This window comes from Manis javanica, chromosome 14 (assembly GCF_040802235.1).
Source record: "Manis javanica isolate MJ-LG chromosome 14, MJ_LKY, whole genome shotgun sequence".
Taxonomy (NCBI): Eukaryota; Metazoa; Chordata; class Mammalia; order Pholidota; family Manidae; genus Manis; species Manis javanica.
In genome coordinates, this window is record NC_133169.1 from 17271992 (window position 1) to 17286804 (window position 14813).

A 14813-nucleotide genomic window follows, 5' to 3' on the forward strand; every position below is an offset into this window, starting at 1 on the left:
GTTCTTTGCTGTTTCCTAATGGTATTTCCACATTCCTAATGAGTGTGAATATTTAAGCATGTTTGAGGGGTTTCATATATTCCCCAAATTTGAAGTTCTAATCTCTTATTTGTAATAACATATGTGGACAGTATAAATAGCTGTTTTCAGCCCCTTGCATTTAATACAGTGTCTTTACCAATACTAGATGAAGAATTTGTTGAACTGTCATAATAATAATAATGAATATATTAGTTTTTACAATGTGCCTCACATTGTTCGTAGTGACTTTACATTAATTATCTTATTTAATTCTTCCATCATCCCAGTGAAGTAGATACTACTGTTATAATGTTATTATATTATCTTATTTACATATGCAGAATTTGAGGCACAGAGAATTGCCCAAACACGGTTGTGTCTCAGTCTTAACCCAGAGCCTGTGCTCTTTACCCCCACATTATTCTGCCTTATTTATTTTAAAAGCTTTTAAAGTACCAAATTATTTTATTTACATATTTTATTTTGGGGAGTCTTCATTATTGAAATATAATTGACATTCAATATTATATTAGTTTCAGGTGTACAGAATGTTTTTATACTTCTATATGTTACAAAATGATCACTGTGATAAGTCTAGTTACCATCCGTCACCATACATAGCTTTTACACTATTATTGGTTATATTCCCTATTCCGTATATTACATCCCCATGTCTTTTTTTTAATATAACTGGAATATTGTACGTCTTAACCCTCTTCACCTATTTTGTCCATCTCCCCACCCCTTCCCCTCTGGCAATCATCAGTCTGTTCTCTGTATCACTGGGTCTGTTTCTGTTCTATCTTGTTCATTTTTCATTTGTTTTGCTTTTTAGATTCCATATATAAGTGAAATCATATAGTCTTTGCTTTTCTCTGTCTGACTCACTTCACTTAGCATAATACTCTCTAGGTCTATCTGGCACTGAGAAATTTTACACTGAGGTTTTCTTGAGCGATTTTAGTCCATGGGCAAAATTTTCCATTAAATTGTTAAAATAAAAAATGGAAATTAAGAATATGGATGTTAAAGGTTTTTAAAAAGAAGACACTTAGAAGTAAGTCTTACAAATATCTAATTTTTATAATTCGTTTTCAGAAATCCCGTAAGTGTGAAGTTTGAGAGTTCAACTCTCAGTATCACCATATCAGTTTTCATTCTCAGTTCCCTGGATTTTTCTGCTGACACACATTTCACCACTTGATTTGTAGGTGTTAGTCTTAGATTGATTGCAAACACGTACCTCCATACCCACCACTGATAACACATCCGTCTTTAATTCTTGATGTTAGAGGGAAGAAGCTAATGTCTCCTCCTGTTTTGATGTGAGAATGGTTTTTCACTTGCATAAACTTTGTGACCACAGTAAAGGAAGCTCAGAATCAATTTCCTTTTTTTCTTATGAATACTAGTCAGAAGAAGGGAAAAAGTGTAGTTATATGATTAGGTCTGTATTTTTAAATAACTTATATTCTTTGAGATTAAATCTTATTTTATGTTGGCTTGAACAAGTTTTAAAAATCCCATATTTTTATATATGGTTGACCCTTGAACAGGTGGGGGTTGGGGCAATGACCCCCTGTACAGGCAAAAATCCATCTATAACTTTTGACTCCCTGAAAACTTAATTATTAATAGCCTACTGTTGACCAGAAACCTTACCAATAACATAGTTAACAAATATTTTGTATATGTACAATATACTATATTCTTACAGTAAAGTACGCTAGAGAAAAGACAATGATTTTTTAATTGTTGCGAATCTCCAAAAAATCTCTCTGTATATTTATTGAAAAAATATCTGCATATAATTGGACCCAAGCAGTTCAAATCCACATTGTTCAAGGTAGCTGTACTTTTTGATAAGGGCACCACTGAGTAATAGAAAGAAAAGAGAGTTTAGTGTAAGGAAATTTTTTATTAATTTAGAACTTAGAGCTCAAAATCTGAATGTACCTTTAAAGTAAATCTGAACGTGTACCCCAGATCTGCTTTCTGGTATCCATTTGTCAGTGCATAATACTACCGGTTTTCATTTGAGGAAGATCAGAGTCAAGGACAAGAATCTTCAAAGGAAGAAGCTAACCCAAGATTCTGTCCTTGGTTGAAGTCTTTTTGTCCCTTTACCTGTACAGCATCTTTAGACCCACCCCCGACCCCCCACCCCCAGAACTCCTTGCATCCGGAACACCCTGACTCTTCACAGAGTGTTCAGACTATTTTTTGTATGGACAACAACTTCCAATTTTAAAGATATTGAAAGCGAAGGCCCTCCAATTCATTCTTTCATTTGTTCTGCCCAGACGTTACCACTTGACTAAGATTTCTTTCGTAGTGTCTATACCTGATGTGAGCAAGAAAGGAAATAGTGGATAACAGATGATGAACTATTTCTTATCATTTCAGCCTTTTGTCCATATGGTTTACATGAGAGATCAGTAAACTGGGGTGTAGGAGCTAAATCCATTTGGCTGAACAAAGTTTTATTGGAACGCAGCCACGCCTGTTCTTGTCTTGTCCGTGGCTGTTTCTGTGCTTCCACAAGAGAGCTGAGAAGTCACAAGAGAGACTGGTGAGCTGGACAGCTGGAATACTTACTATCTGGGCCTTAAAGAAAAACTTGCCTCCCCCTGTTGGCATATGAAAGAGTGAGAGTTAAACAGGATCCCAAGGAGGAGGATCCCTAATCTACCTCCCCGGGACCTCATCAACAAGAAGCCCCCATCTCCCCTGCCAGGTTTTCCTCTATATTCTTACCACCCCCATGAGGAAATACCAGGCACTTTTCTTCAATTCCTTTCATAGCAGACAGTTAAATGCCCAGGTTTTATTTCAGAGAGGAAAATCTTAAGGCATAAACACTCTTTGTTGGGAGCGCTCATGTTTCTGCTGTGGTAGGGTTTCCCTGTTTTACTGTATATCCATATAGCAGCCCTGTGAGTTCCTGACCTCTGGTGTAATTATTAATTGCTCTTTTTGAGTGTGTGTTTGCTTGTGCATTTCATAACATGCCTGTTGATTTGGGCATCTGGTCTGTGCCTTTTGGCCTCCTGCATCAGTCCAGAAGAAATCCTCTGCCTGGGATTTCCCTATTTCTCTGCTGAGAACCAGCACCTGGCACTCTGCTCAGTACCTTCATCCCATTTGATTTTCATAGCAAACCCATAAAGTATCAATTGTCTATCACCATGTCATTCCTGAAGAAAGTAACTTCAAAGCTTTCCCCAGCTCATACAGAAAGTGGTAGAAGCAGGACTTGAACCCATTTTGACTCCATCATCTTAGCTTGAGTTGCTGCTGTACTGCCCACTACAGCTTAAATGCAGATGGGTTACCATTCCTTGTGTCAAGCAGGATTTCCACCAAAGCTATACCAGCTTTCGAGGATGCAGATAGATACTAGTTAAATACATGAACTTGATCTCGAAGGCTGACTCTAATACCAATGTCTCCTTTCTGACAAAGTTCTAGGCACACTGACATCATTCAAGAATAGAAGCACCAAGGGGCAGTTTTAGGAAAGGATGTGCTTGCTTTTACTTGTTTAAGGTACAAGGGAAATCTCAAGATTGGTATGAAGGCCCATTCTCATTTAAGAGTCAGTTGCTTTTGTCACATAGAGTCTTATCCAAGCGCCTCCACATTTGTCACAGGGACTGACTGTACCATTTGGTAACTGCCTGCAAGATACTCGTATTGAGACATTTTTCTATCCAAAGACAGGGGATGCATTAGACTTCATTAGCACTTCTTTCTTTCACCATAAGTATCTTGTTAACAAATGATTTTTTAATCATAGGTTTTCAAAGACAGACAGGCAAACCTGTCAAGGTTGTTCAAAATTTGTATGTAGAGAAAGAACACAAAAGTTCTTTCATGTTGGATATTGAGCGCAGCAAATTTGGGAGTTACGGTTAGCTCAGATAGAATGCCCTTTTTTGTGCCAGTGGTCATCTCTGAGCTTCTCTATGAAGACTTCTTTGACCCTATCCCTAGACTATAGGGGCTTAAGAACTAAGGTGGGCTGCTTGTGCACATCGCGTAGGGCACGTGCTCTATGCTGCAGAAGAGCAGTTGCCTTCTCCAGGATACCACATCCAAGCTAAAAACATGGAATGTCTACATACCTTGGATGAGAAATGTTTATATTCTTCATCATTCTCAATGGTGAGTATTTGTTATACACTTATTATTCCCTTTTAAATGCATTTCAGAACACACCTTCCTTCCTTTTTTTCCCCATGATGGACAATAGCACTATTTGGGGATCTTTAAAATACCTTCTTTACAACCTAAGCCCTGTTACAACTGTTGCTTTGGTGACACAGTCTGTTTGGTTTCTGTGGAATTAAACTGGTCACCAACTACGGCGGTACAGAGACAAGTTGAGGGATTTCTTTCCGAGGTGTTGAGAGATTCCATTCTCCAAAAGCAACCCTATCCTCTCCCCCAGCTGCCCTTGTACCGTAAGTCTGACGGCAGCCAAAGACAATGCCAAGAGCCGCCCTTCTTTTACCAGGCCGAGGCATCAGACTTTCCTTTCCAACCACCAACCATAGCAACAGGAGTGACACAAAGCACCTTCTCAGAAGACAGGAATTCCATTTTCTGTTTCTATTATGGACAACACTCAACTCATTACTTTTGAAAGATTAGCGTCAGGCAGTGCTGCGTTGCAGTTCTGGAACCAGAATGCCTGGGTTCAAATCCTGACTCTGGCACTTGTTAGCTATATAGAGGTGTCTTACATTCTGCATATGTCACGTCTTCTTTCTGTGTCATAATTCTTTCCTCTGTGAAACGGGGGTCCATATATAGGAGACCTCCTGACACTCTTAGTGTTTATTAACAGTATTGATATGTAAATTTTAATGTGTACATTTAAGGAGGCTTGGACTTGATGTCAAGATATTTGACTTTTAGTCTTTTTTTTTTCTGCGATTGACTAGCCCATGTCTCTACAAAGAGGGTCAAGTGACTATAGGTAAGTCAGTATGTATTTGTCTCTCTGTGGTCTACACAAAACAAGTGGGCTAACCCAACTGGAACCTAGGATCCCTTTGAAGTCTGATATTTTATTAATCTGTGTCACTTCATGCCAGATGATATATTATTGGTGGCTTATTATCAGTTTTATTCTGTCTAGTTGACTATATTTAGTTTTTTCTTAATGAATAATTTGGAGCTAAACATTAAGAGAAGGGATTAAAGAATAGGATCACCAAAAATCAAGCTGATGAGTAAGGAGTGCTTTCCGTGGGTCATTAAGTCGACTAGACATTCTGTTGGAGAGAAGGGACTCCGAGGGGAATAAATCCCTGCCCTCAAGGAATATACAGTTGGGATAAGAGGTGGGCAATTCAGTAGACACATATAATAAATTATGTAAAGTTCTAAGAAAAGGACTCATCTGAAGATAAATGTGAGGTGAGTCAGTTACACCCATAGGACCCTTCACTCAGTCTGTGGTCCTGGAAGAGGCTTAACGAAGAAAGGATAAAAGAGCACGTAAGGAGGACCAGCAAGAAAGCCAGTGCTATTCTCTGGGAACTTGGAGTGATTCAGTGTGGATGTCGGACAAGGGGGTGGGCTTGGGGCAGGGGTCGAAACTGACCTGGGACTACGGCAAACACCAAGGCTGGGGTGAGATTTTGAAGAGCTTCGCAAGTGATTTAACCCTAAATTATAATGTGATTCCACCCAGTGATAGGCAGTTTATGAGCTCCAGTGTAGAGACAGGAAATGTTCGTGAGATGTTGGTTGGTATCTCACAGATTCACTTAGACAATTTGGTGCATTAAAAAATGATTTGAGTTTTCTATTCTTCCATTCCTCCTAGTATCTGCAACACATAGCTGTACATGCTGGAGTTGTTGGCAAGACAAAATCCTCTTCCAACTTGTCTGGGTGAATGGCGTATTTATTTCCACACTCTTGAATAACTTGGAGTAAGGCTGTATTTATAATATGCCCAAATTCCAGATTTAGGCCTTAGAATCAAAGTAGTTAATAATTGATGGAAGCTTGCACCTTTCTCCTAGAAGGGTGAACAAAACTATATATGATTTTAATACCTATATTTCATGTAATTCTTACAGTGTTATAAAGCTGATATGATTATTCCAGTTTTGTACTTGAGCAAACAGAGTAAGAAAAGGCAAACTAAACAGTTCAAGTTCACACGCTAATACCTGGCAGAGCTGTAATTTGAACCTACGTCTGCTACTTCCTTTCCCCCTTCCGGCTTCCTCTCTCACCCATTCATCCTCAGATGTTTTCCTGAGCCATATGCAAGGCAGGATGGCTAACAATGGATGTACAGTGGGCATACAGGAACCTTTTCCATCTTTCCTTTTAGATGAGCATACACAGGGCCTAGTAGTTAATTAGTAGTTGTGGAATTAAAGCAGGAAAGATTGGCCATGTTTGCAGATTTGGGGGAAACAGAGGCAGTATATATCTTGTTTAAACTCGTAAAAAAAAAAGTCAAGGCTAAATAATTTCCCTCCATTTTACAGCACTATTTTCCTGCTAAACCATTTTTCCTTCAGTACAATGGGGAAGTAAAGTCGTGTGGCCAGATATATGTACCGTGAGACAGTTAATGCTTATACCTGTTCTATAGCAGAGAATGAAACCAGAGCAGGGGGTCTCGATCTCCAGTCCCTAGACATTGATCGGGGTTATAAGCGTGTCTGCTTGTGGGTATCTCTCCCATCTTTTACCCTTAAAGGCAAAGTATCATCTGTTCCCATTTAGGCCTGAGCTCCACTGCGAAAACGCAGCCATTTGTGACCACACGGTACTGTGGGTCAACCGTTAGGGATTACCAACATTTAATCCTATAGAACCTTAAAGAACCAAATATCAAAATACCTTTTCTCTATCCACTTGTCTCCTAGCTCATTTTTTAGGGCCTAACAGAGCAGCAAAAAGGGAAAGAACATGAGACTGGGCATAACATTGTGTATGAAATTGCTTTGATGAGAGCTGGACATGACTGCTGACTTGATGTGACAAGCCACTTCTGCCACCTCAGCACGGCACAGCCTGTACGGGGTCTGGGGTCCCTTCCATAGTCCCGCACTGCCATTACTTATAATAGTTTTGGGCCTCTTCTTTTAGTGTTTGACATAGATTCTTGAAATAAGTTCAAATCTTTGAAATTTGAAGGTAGATTTAAATGTAATAATAGACAAAAATCATTTGGCATCATGTCCTGTGATGAAGAGGGCAGTCAAATGTTTGGGTGAACATGAAGGAAGTGTAATTTGACTTCTCCCCCGACCCCCACCTTTTATAGTTTGCAAAGTGACTCTAGTGGCAGTTCTAAAGGAAGCTTCAAAAAGTGTTCAGGCAATCCCTTGAATGGGCGCAGTGTTCTTAGGTGCATTATTTTTAAAGTTTGACTTCAGCTGTATTCTTTGGAAAAAAACAGCACTCTTAACTTGTATGTGCTTTAATGGAATTTTTGCTACAGATGCGTAATAAATTATTTCATATTATACATTCCCAGCTAGACATAATATTATTTTCTATTTCAGGTGGAGTAAGCAGAGGGTAGCTAGAAACAAAGGAAGCATTAAAAACAAGAAAGAAAAGAAAAAGAAAGAAAGGGAAGTTGTATCTCTGTAAAGAAAACTTTTATTGCTATCCAATAAAGAGTTTTTCCTGCCTTTTTTATGTTTTAAGGTATTTAAAACAAAAATACTACAGATTATTGCCTGCATGTCTTTAATGCTCTGTAATTTTGCAGTGAGGTAAAGCCCATTATTTTAAAATCACTTAATATTAGAAAACAATTGGATAAACCCCACTTGGAGCGCCCTCTGGGTCATCTCAAGCCATTTGGTTCTGTTAATAAAATTAAAACAATTGGGAGAAATATACAGATGCTTTCAAATTGGCTTTGCAATTATGAAGTGTGTGTGTGAAAAAGAGGGCAACTCTCAGGACTACGGAAAGCCAAGTGCACCATTTCTGTGTACCAGTTATGTGAGTTGGGAGCAGTAAAGATTTGACATGTATTTTTATTTTGAGGTGCTAATTTACATCATTCAGCCCTTTCACTGCCAAACTGTAAAAGTCCATTAAGTGGCTGAAAGGAATATACAAATTATCCACCGGTACTCCAGGCTGGGGTTTTACATACACCCTGTTATTCTGTCCGCCAGCGAGCTGCAAGATTCTATTAAGCAGTAAGCGAGAAAATTATATTGCCTGCAAACTAATTGTACAAAAGACTCTGAAATAAGTAATCAGAGCCCAGGACTTTCTGAAAAGCTGCCAGGAGATATTATAAATTGCTCCATCATTCTTGTCAGCCTGGTTAAAAACCCAGAGCTTCTATGTTCATTTGGTTCCCTCTGCAGCAGAACTCACTTCCCCAGTGATTGAGAAAACTGGGAGCATTCCAGTTGTGTCATCAGTAGCTGCCCGGTTGAGTCCCTGGTGCCATCTAACAAATGTGTCCCAGAAAATAGCAAGCTGTCATCCCAGAAAAACTCTGTGTCTGAAATGAGAATCCTAGCCTGTGAACAATAACTTCTGCATCCTCCTGAATGACTGGCCAGTGTTAACATTCCAGGTCCCTACAGCTGTTATTGGAAATACTTTTGTCTCGTTTCCACTTTTCGTGAATTGAAGGAGAACAAGTGCCCCACAGAGATCATATGGTCTACTGGGAGTTATGTCTTTGAGCCATTACTGAAATAGATGGAACATTATTACCCAGGTGTTCTGGGCAGCACAGTCTCAGGATAAAATGCTTTCTTTATTGAATAGAAAAAGCACCAGGGAAGGTTTTTTTTTCAAGGGCAGAATCTCTATAGACTCAAACATGGATCAAAGACTTCGTTGGGTGGGTGATCATAGCCAACAATGAACTAAGTAACTCAATGGGAGGGCTGGGAAATTAGAGAGGTTTTCCTCCAGCAAGTAAGTTCTTTAGAATGATGTTGATTTGTTTTTCAAGATGCAAACCAGTGTTACTTAGTGAAATCAAGGTTATCATCCATATATGCCAAGACAAATTTATTAAAATAGAACATTTGGCTGAAGGATGCATGATTCCTCATAAACAATTTTTATATGTACAAGCTGAAAATATATCTTTGTGAAAACACTGAAGACCACTATATTTTCTGTGAATTCGCAGAGAAATTTTTACAAAAACATTTTTGTTTCCTACAGCTTTAGAAAGATTCCTTTACTCCAATGTAGTCATTTATTATTTTTTTCACAGCACAGTCAAATCATTTGCTCTTTCCTGAAGAATTCATTGACTTCCCTGGGCATAATCTCTGAATTTGTGGGCATGCATGTGTGTGCACGCTATTACTGAATCCAGAACCATTGTGCCATGCACTAAATTGTATTGCTCTTTGTTTACTATCTCACGGCCTCTGTAAGACTGTGGACCTCTCAAAAGGAGGAACTACCTTTTCCTATCCCAGCTCAGCATGATACAAAAATCACAGGCTCCTTGATGAGCACTGAAGATTCAGCAATGAATAAGAGAGTTCCTCCCTCAAGAATTCATTCTAAGGCACTAGTAGAAATTTCTCTGCCTTTTACCTTTCTCTTTGTCATTGAAAAATTATGGAAAGTAATGGTTAGAAAGGAAATTAGAGCACTTCTTTATATGTGATCTAAAACTCTCAAGTGGTAATTTTATGATTTCCCTTTGTTGTTTTGAAGCAATTTTAAATCTTTGCACAATCATTCTTAGAGGTCCTTCATGGCTGTAGCTACTATGGTTGAATCACTCCTAAATATTTTCTCCAATGTAGCTCCAATTCTGTAAATAATAACAAGTGGTATAACGGATATAAATGAACTCTTAGCGCCTGTCTGTATCTTCACATTTTATTTTCCTTTTATTCTTGTCCTATGCATATGAAGATGTGCTGTGATTTCCTTTAAAGCCTCTCACAGTTTGGTTTTTTTCTGTTTACACTTTGCTCCCCAGAAGCCTTTGTATTATTTTTTGGTTTCCTTTTGCATGATCTCTCTCTGTTTTGCTTAGCAGTTCCATTTTTGTCAAAGCTAGTTTTCAAGGTTTTGAAAAATCAACTGGATTTCCTTCTACTTTTTTTGATCTGTGGAATGAATTTCCTAGTGCTCCTTCTATTGGAATATCCAACTCACTTGACCTTGTGGACGTTATTACATCGCAGTGCCATTATGGATGTTCATGAAAATGACCTTGAGATATCAAGAAAATATTATGTTATTCTAAGTGTATTATTTTACTTACCTACTACTTTTCGGTGGAAGACTTCTGTGCTGCCTGGGAAATGGGCATTGCCTCCAGGATCTTACCACCCGAATGGGTACTCTGTATGCAAAAAGAAATAACAACATATGACATGTTTGTGTAGGATAAGAGTACCCGAAAAGATATGAGAACCAAGAAATCATTTTCTGCTAGGCTGGTCTGAGAAGTTTTTGTGAAAGATTTAAATGGAATTTGAGTTGAACAGTGTGCCTTGGAAGTAATTTTAAGAAGAAAAGAGGGGCAAATATAGATCAGTCTCAGAGGGAAATCTGAAGGACACTGAAAAAAACTGAATACATTGAGTTGGCTCATCAGAAAGTTCTTATAGGTAATAATTGTAATATTTCTGGAAAAGTAGATGAGAGATTGGGGTGGGGATTTTGTGGGCTAGTCTTGATATTTCATATTTTATTCAACAGGTCATAGGAATCTAGTGATTTTTTTTTTAAAACATCAGGGTAGCAACATATGACCAAAGCAGTCACAGGAAGAGGAATATGATGGTGGCAGGAGGCATGGATTAGAGAGGAACAGGTGGAGGCGGCGCCCGGTGAGGAGGTGACTGCCGCAGGTCAGGTGTGAGCTCGCGCCAGCCTGCCTTAGGTTCTGTCCGAAGTGTGTCGCCGGGGAGAATGACGAGGTGCGATTTGCAAAGGGGAAGAGGAACTGGTTTGAAAGGAGAGATGATTATTTGGGGTGGGCATCGGGTCATCCTCACAGAAGTTTCCAGCACTGGGTTAAAAGAAAATATGGGACAAGTGCTGATGTTTTGATTCTAGAAACTGAACAAACTTGTGACTTCAAACTGACTTTTCAGGCACAAAAAAGGGGAAGAAACTCTAGAAACTATTTTTTTTTCTTTCTAGCTAGTCATTGTTCAGCTTTTCCTAAGAAAGCCAAGGCTGGTTTCTTCTTTAAAATGCCTGGGGAGAAACATGTAGCATGGATCTGGTAGTAGAATACTAATTAACCCCCAGGAAATTACTCGTCACACTCTCCTGATGCAAAATAAATTTTCAGTGATGGTTAAAGAAACTTTGCAGTGAAAAATGGTTCATGTAAAGTTCAGACTCTAAATCCTTTTATTCTCAGACATGACCCAGCCAAGTCTGATTCCTTTGACTTATCCTTGGTTTTCTGTAAGTATAGCATCAATAATATCTCTGAAGAAGATGATGGTGTCTGCTTGCATCGGTGCAGTTAATGTTACTCTTATCATTTAACCTCTTATGTTAAAAAGTAGTTGCTTTTATTATTATAAGTGCTCTGATTTAGGATGCTAATGTAGTCTAACAAGTTTGATAGGCTTATCTCAAGTTATAATGAACCACCATTTTTTTTTTAGAGTATACATACTTACCCAATTTTCAGTTGTTGTAAGTGGTTAGGTATCACTTCCTGTTGAATTAGCAGTTGCTGAGTAGTTGAGCCTTTGTACAATCCTGCAATCCACTAATGTGATATTTAATGAGGAGACATCAGTCTGGAGAAAGGTAGTCAATATAAATCAGTGTTTACAAAGTGTGATTAACTCTGAAATATTTCATCAATGCTGTGGTCCCAGGCAGGCTCTATGCTAATTACTAGAATCTGTGCATGTTTCAGGGGACTTGGGGGGACCCTGAGTATTGCAAACATGGAGCAGCAAAATTGCAATTATGCTCGGACCGTCTCCGATGACAATTTATGCATTTGGTGTGATGACCTCCCCCTTCCCAGGAGGGCAATAAACAAAATGCATTTTCATTAAGATACTAATGCACTTAATCACAGGGGGAAAGGGTTAGGAAGTAACGAAAAACCTTCAAGCACTATGTGAAAGAGCTGAGGAGAGAGAGGCTTTATTTTGAAGGCAGCATTTTTACAAAGCTGTAGGCAGCCCCAGAGCACATCCCACACACTGTCATTGGCACTAATTGAAAAAAATTTCAAGTTGCAGTTTGAATCTCCTTCTGGCTGCTTATCACTGCAAATATGTAGGTACCACTATAAATAATGTAAACTCTAATGTTAAAAATGTAATTTCCTAGCAGTTTATTCTTATTTACAACACTTCTGTGGAGCTTGAGTGCTTGGAATTCATTATGCAAGGAATGCAACAAACGTGATGATGGTGACGATGTTGACGGCGGTCACCATCGTCATGGACAGCATTAGCATCCTCAATAAGCACTCACCGAGCACGGAACTGCGTTGTAAGGTTCTGTAAGTGTTGTAGCAAGAGCCGCATCATTTCAGTCCCTGCCCTCTAGGAGCTTCCTGCGAGGTCTCAAATTAGCCTGCTGATCAGTTTTCCCAGTGAGGTTTGTGCTGTTCAGTGCCAGAAAGACAATGAACCTGATGCCTCAGACATTAATAACCAAAGGAAGTCCAGGACTGATGGTGTAAGAATACAATAGTGATGTTTGTGTTTTTATGGAAGTCATCTGCTTTGAAATTTCTTTTGGATCCTAAGATCCTGGAAGACTGTTATTTTGCATGGATGGACTAAGAATCGCGTTTTAAAGGCTAATTTTAAACTTAATCTTTTCAAGAGCTTCACCATGTATCTTCCCATCATTCAATGCATCGTCAGTGGCCGTAAGCAGGGAATCCAGTTCTCTGACATTTGTGACATCCTCATGAATCCCGTGGGATGATTTTTGAGGGAGAGAAGCAGGAGTAACAGTTGGCATTGCTTGTGGAATGCTTGTATTTCCTAGGTCTTGCAAATCTGACAGCTTCTTTTCTCCAAACCCTGTGTTTTAGGTAACATAGAATACAGCTGCCCTGCCACGAACGAGTGTGAAATCACGAAGCGCAGACGTAAATCCTGCCAGGCTTGCCGCTTCATGAAGTGTTTAAAAGTGGGCATGCTGAAAGAAGGTAAGACACATGGGTGACGGGTCCTATGCTTTAGGTCGGCAATGGGGGTGGGGGGCCTGTAGGGCACTTCAAAATGTCACAGAAACCAGGAAAAGATGGGGTCACAGTATGTCCCTTGAATCTGACGGCAGAATACTTCTTTACACCTGGACTTTTCTAATCCTTCGTGGCTGACTGCTTGGCAGCAACAGGAAGGGACAAGGTAGGACACGTTTGATGTGCAGCCAAGCCCACCAGGTATGCTGGGAAGCTCTGGTACGTTTCATCTTCACAATGTACAGAAGGCAGAGGATGAAGGACAAACAAGAGGCTGATGTCGCTGCCTTTTCACATTTTTCTTATGACTAGGCTCACTGAGAGATTTTTCTCCTCCATCATTATTGAAGTGTAATTGACAAATAAAAATTATACACATTTAAGGTGTATGACTTGATGTTTTCTCTATGTATTGTAAAATAATCTCCACAGTCAAGCTAATTAACATATCCATCACGTTATATAGTCACTATTTTTCTTTTTTAATTAATCTTAGGTTCAAAGGACTCTTTATGCTTTTCTGACCTTATCTTTTAGATTTATGTTCTGTTGTAAAGAGCTTGTAATAATGATATTAAAATCGTTGCTCTCAGTTGGGGATAACAGCAGTAAACACAGAATAGTAGTGGTAAACATGTATTCTGTGTTAAATAAACTGTCTAAACTCACATAGCTAAGTGGTAGAGCCAGGAAATGAACCCAAATATAATTCCAGAAGATTCTAGTTTCTAAAATTCACTCAACTCTTCCACCCATATCAAAGGTCCTAAAATACTGGTATATTTTACTGTTTAGTGAAACTCACATTTTAGCTTAGAGATAGAGATTATTCTATTCTTTGGGAGGTCTAGATTTGTTTTTTTTAATTCATCTATGTATTTGTGTATATGCTTTTGTAGATGGGCAATTTATGTACCGCATTTAGATTGTACTATTTTCTTTCTCTTCAGAAAATTTGCCAAAGTTTAAAATAACCATGATAGTTTTATGAAGTAACAAAATGAAAATGTGGTAATTGAACTTTGAAAGAATATCGGGTAAATTAAATATTTCAATGTTTATTTCAACTTCTGTTGAATCAGAGCATATGCTTTCTTCATGGCGTTGGCCCTAGGAGTTTGTATATTTTGTTGTTACTAGAGATCCCTTATCTTTTAACTTCTAAGTCCAAACAGATCCAAGTATTTTAATCCCTAAGAATGAACCAGAGCTCCAGGAGGTATGGCATTACTACATCTCATGCTTTTTCCTGGTTTTGTCATTGTACAAGAGTTTTACTATAAACAGTGACATAGGAGGATGATTGGGTTTATGGAATTCATGTTGTATTTCTCTGCCTCGTGTATTTACTTGACCACTAAGAACTCACTCCTCACTTAACGAAGAACAAGGAAGACTATCAAATTCTTCTCATCTCCAACTTTCCTCTTCACTTGAAAAAAGCTACAAACAAGCAAGTGAATAATTTTATAATGAAGGCCTTATGAAAAGATGGCCAAGATATATTGCCACATTAAGGAAAAAAAAAACATAAGTTGCCTAGTAGTATGATGCAATATGTATAGATTTTATATAACAATATATATTTATATTAAAGTTTTTATTAAAATTT

General features: G+C 38.6%; 1 protein-coding gene across 16 annotated transcripts in view; it reads left to right on the forward strand.

The window, feature by feature from the left end:
* ESRRG (estrogen related receptor gamma) overlaps positions 1 to 14813 on the forward strand; it is a 581036-nt gene that overhangs the window by 418879 nt on the left and 147344 nt on the right. For all 16 annotated transcript variants that reach the window (XM_073221279.1, XM_073221273.1, XM_073221277.1 and 13 more), the window contains one exon: positions 13049 to 13165. In XM_073221279.1, coding sequence (XP_073077380.1) covers positions 13049 to 13165 — 117 coding nt within the window. The remainder of the gene's footprint in view (positions 1 to 13048; positions 13166 to 14813) is intronic.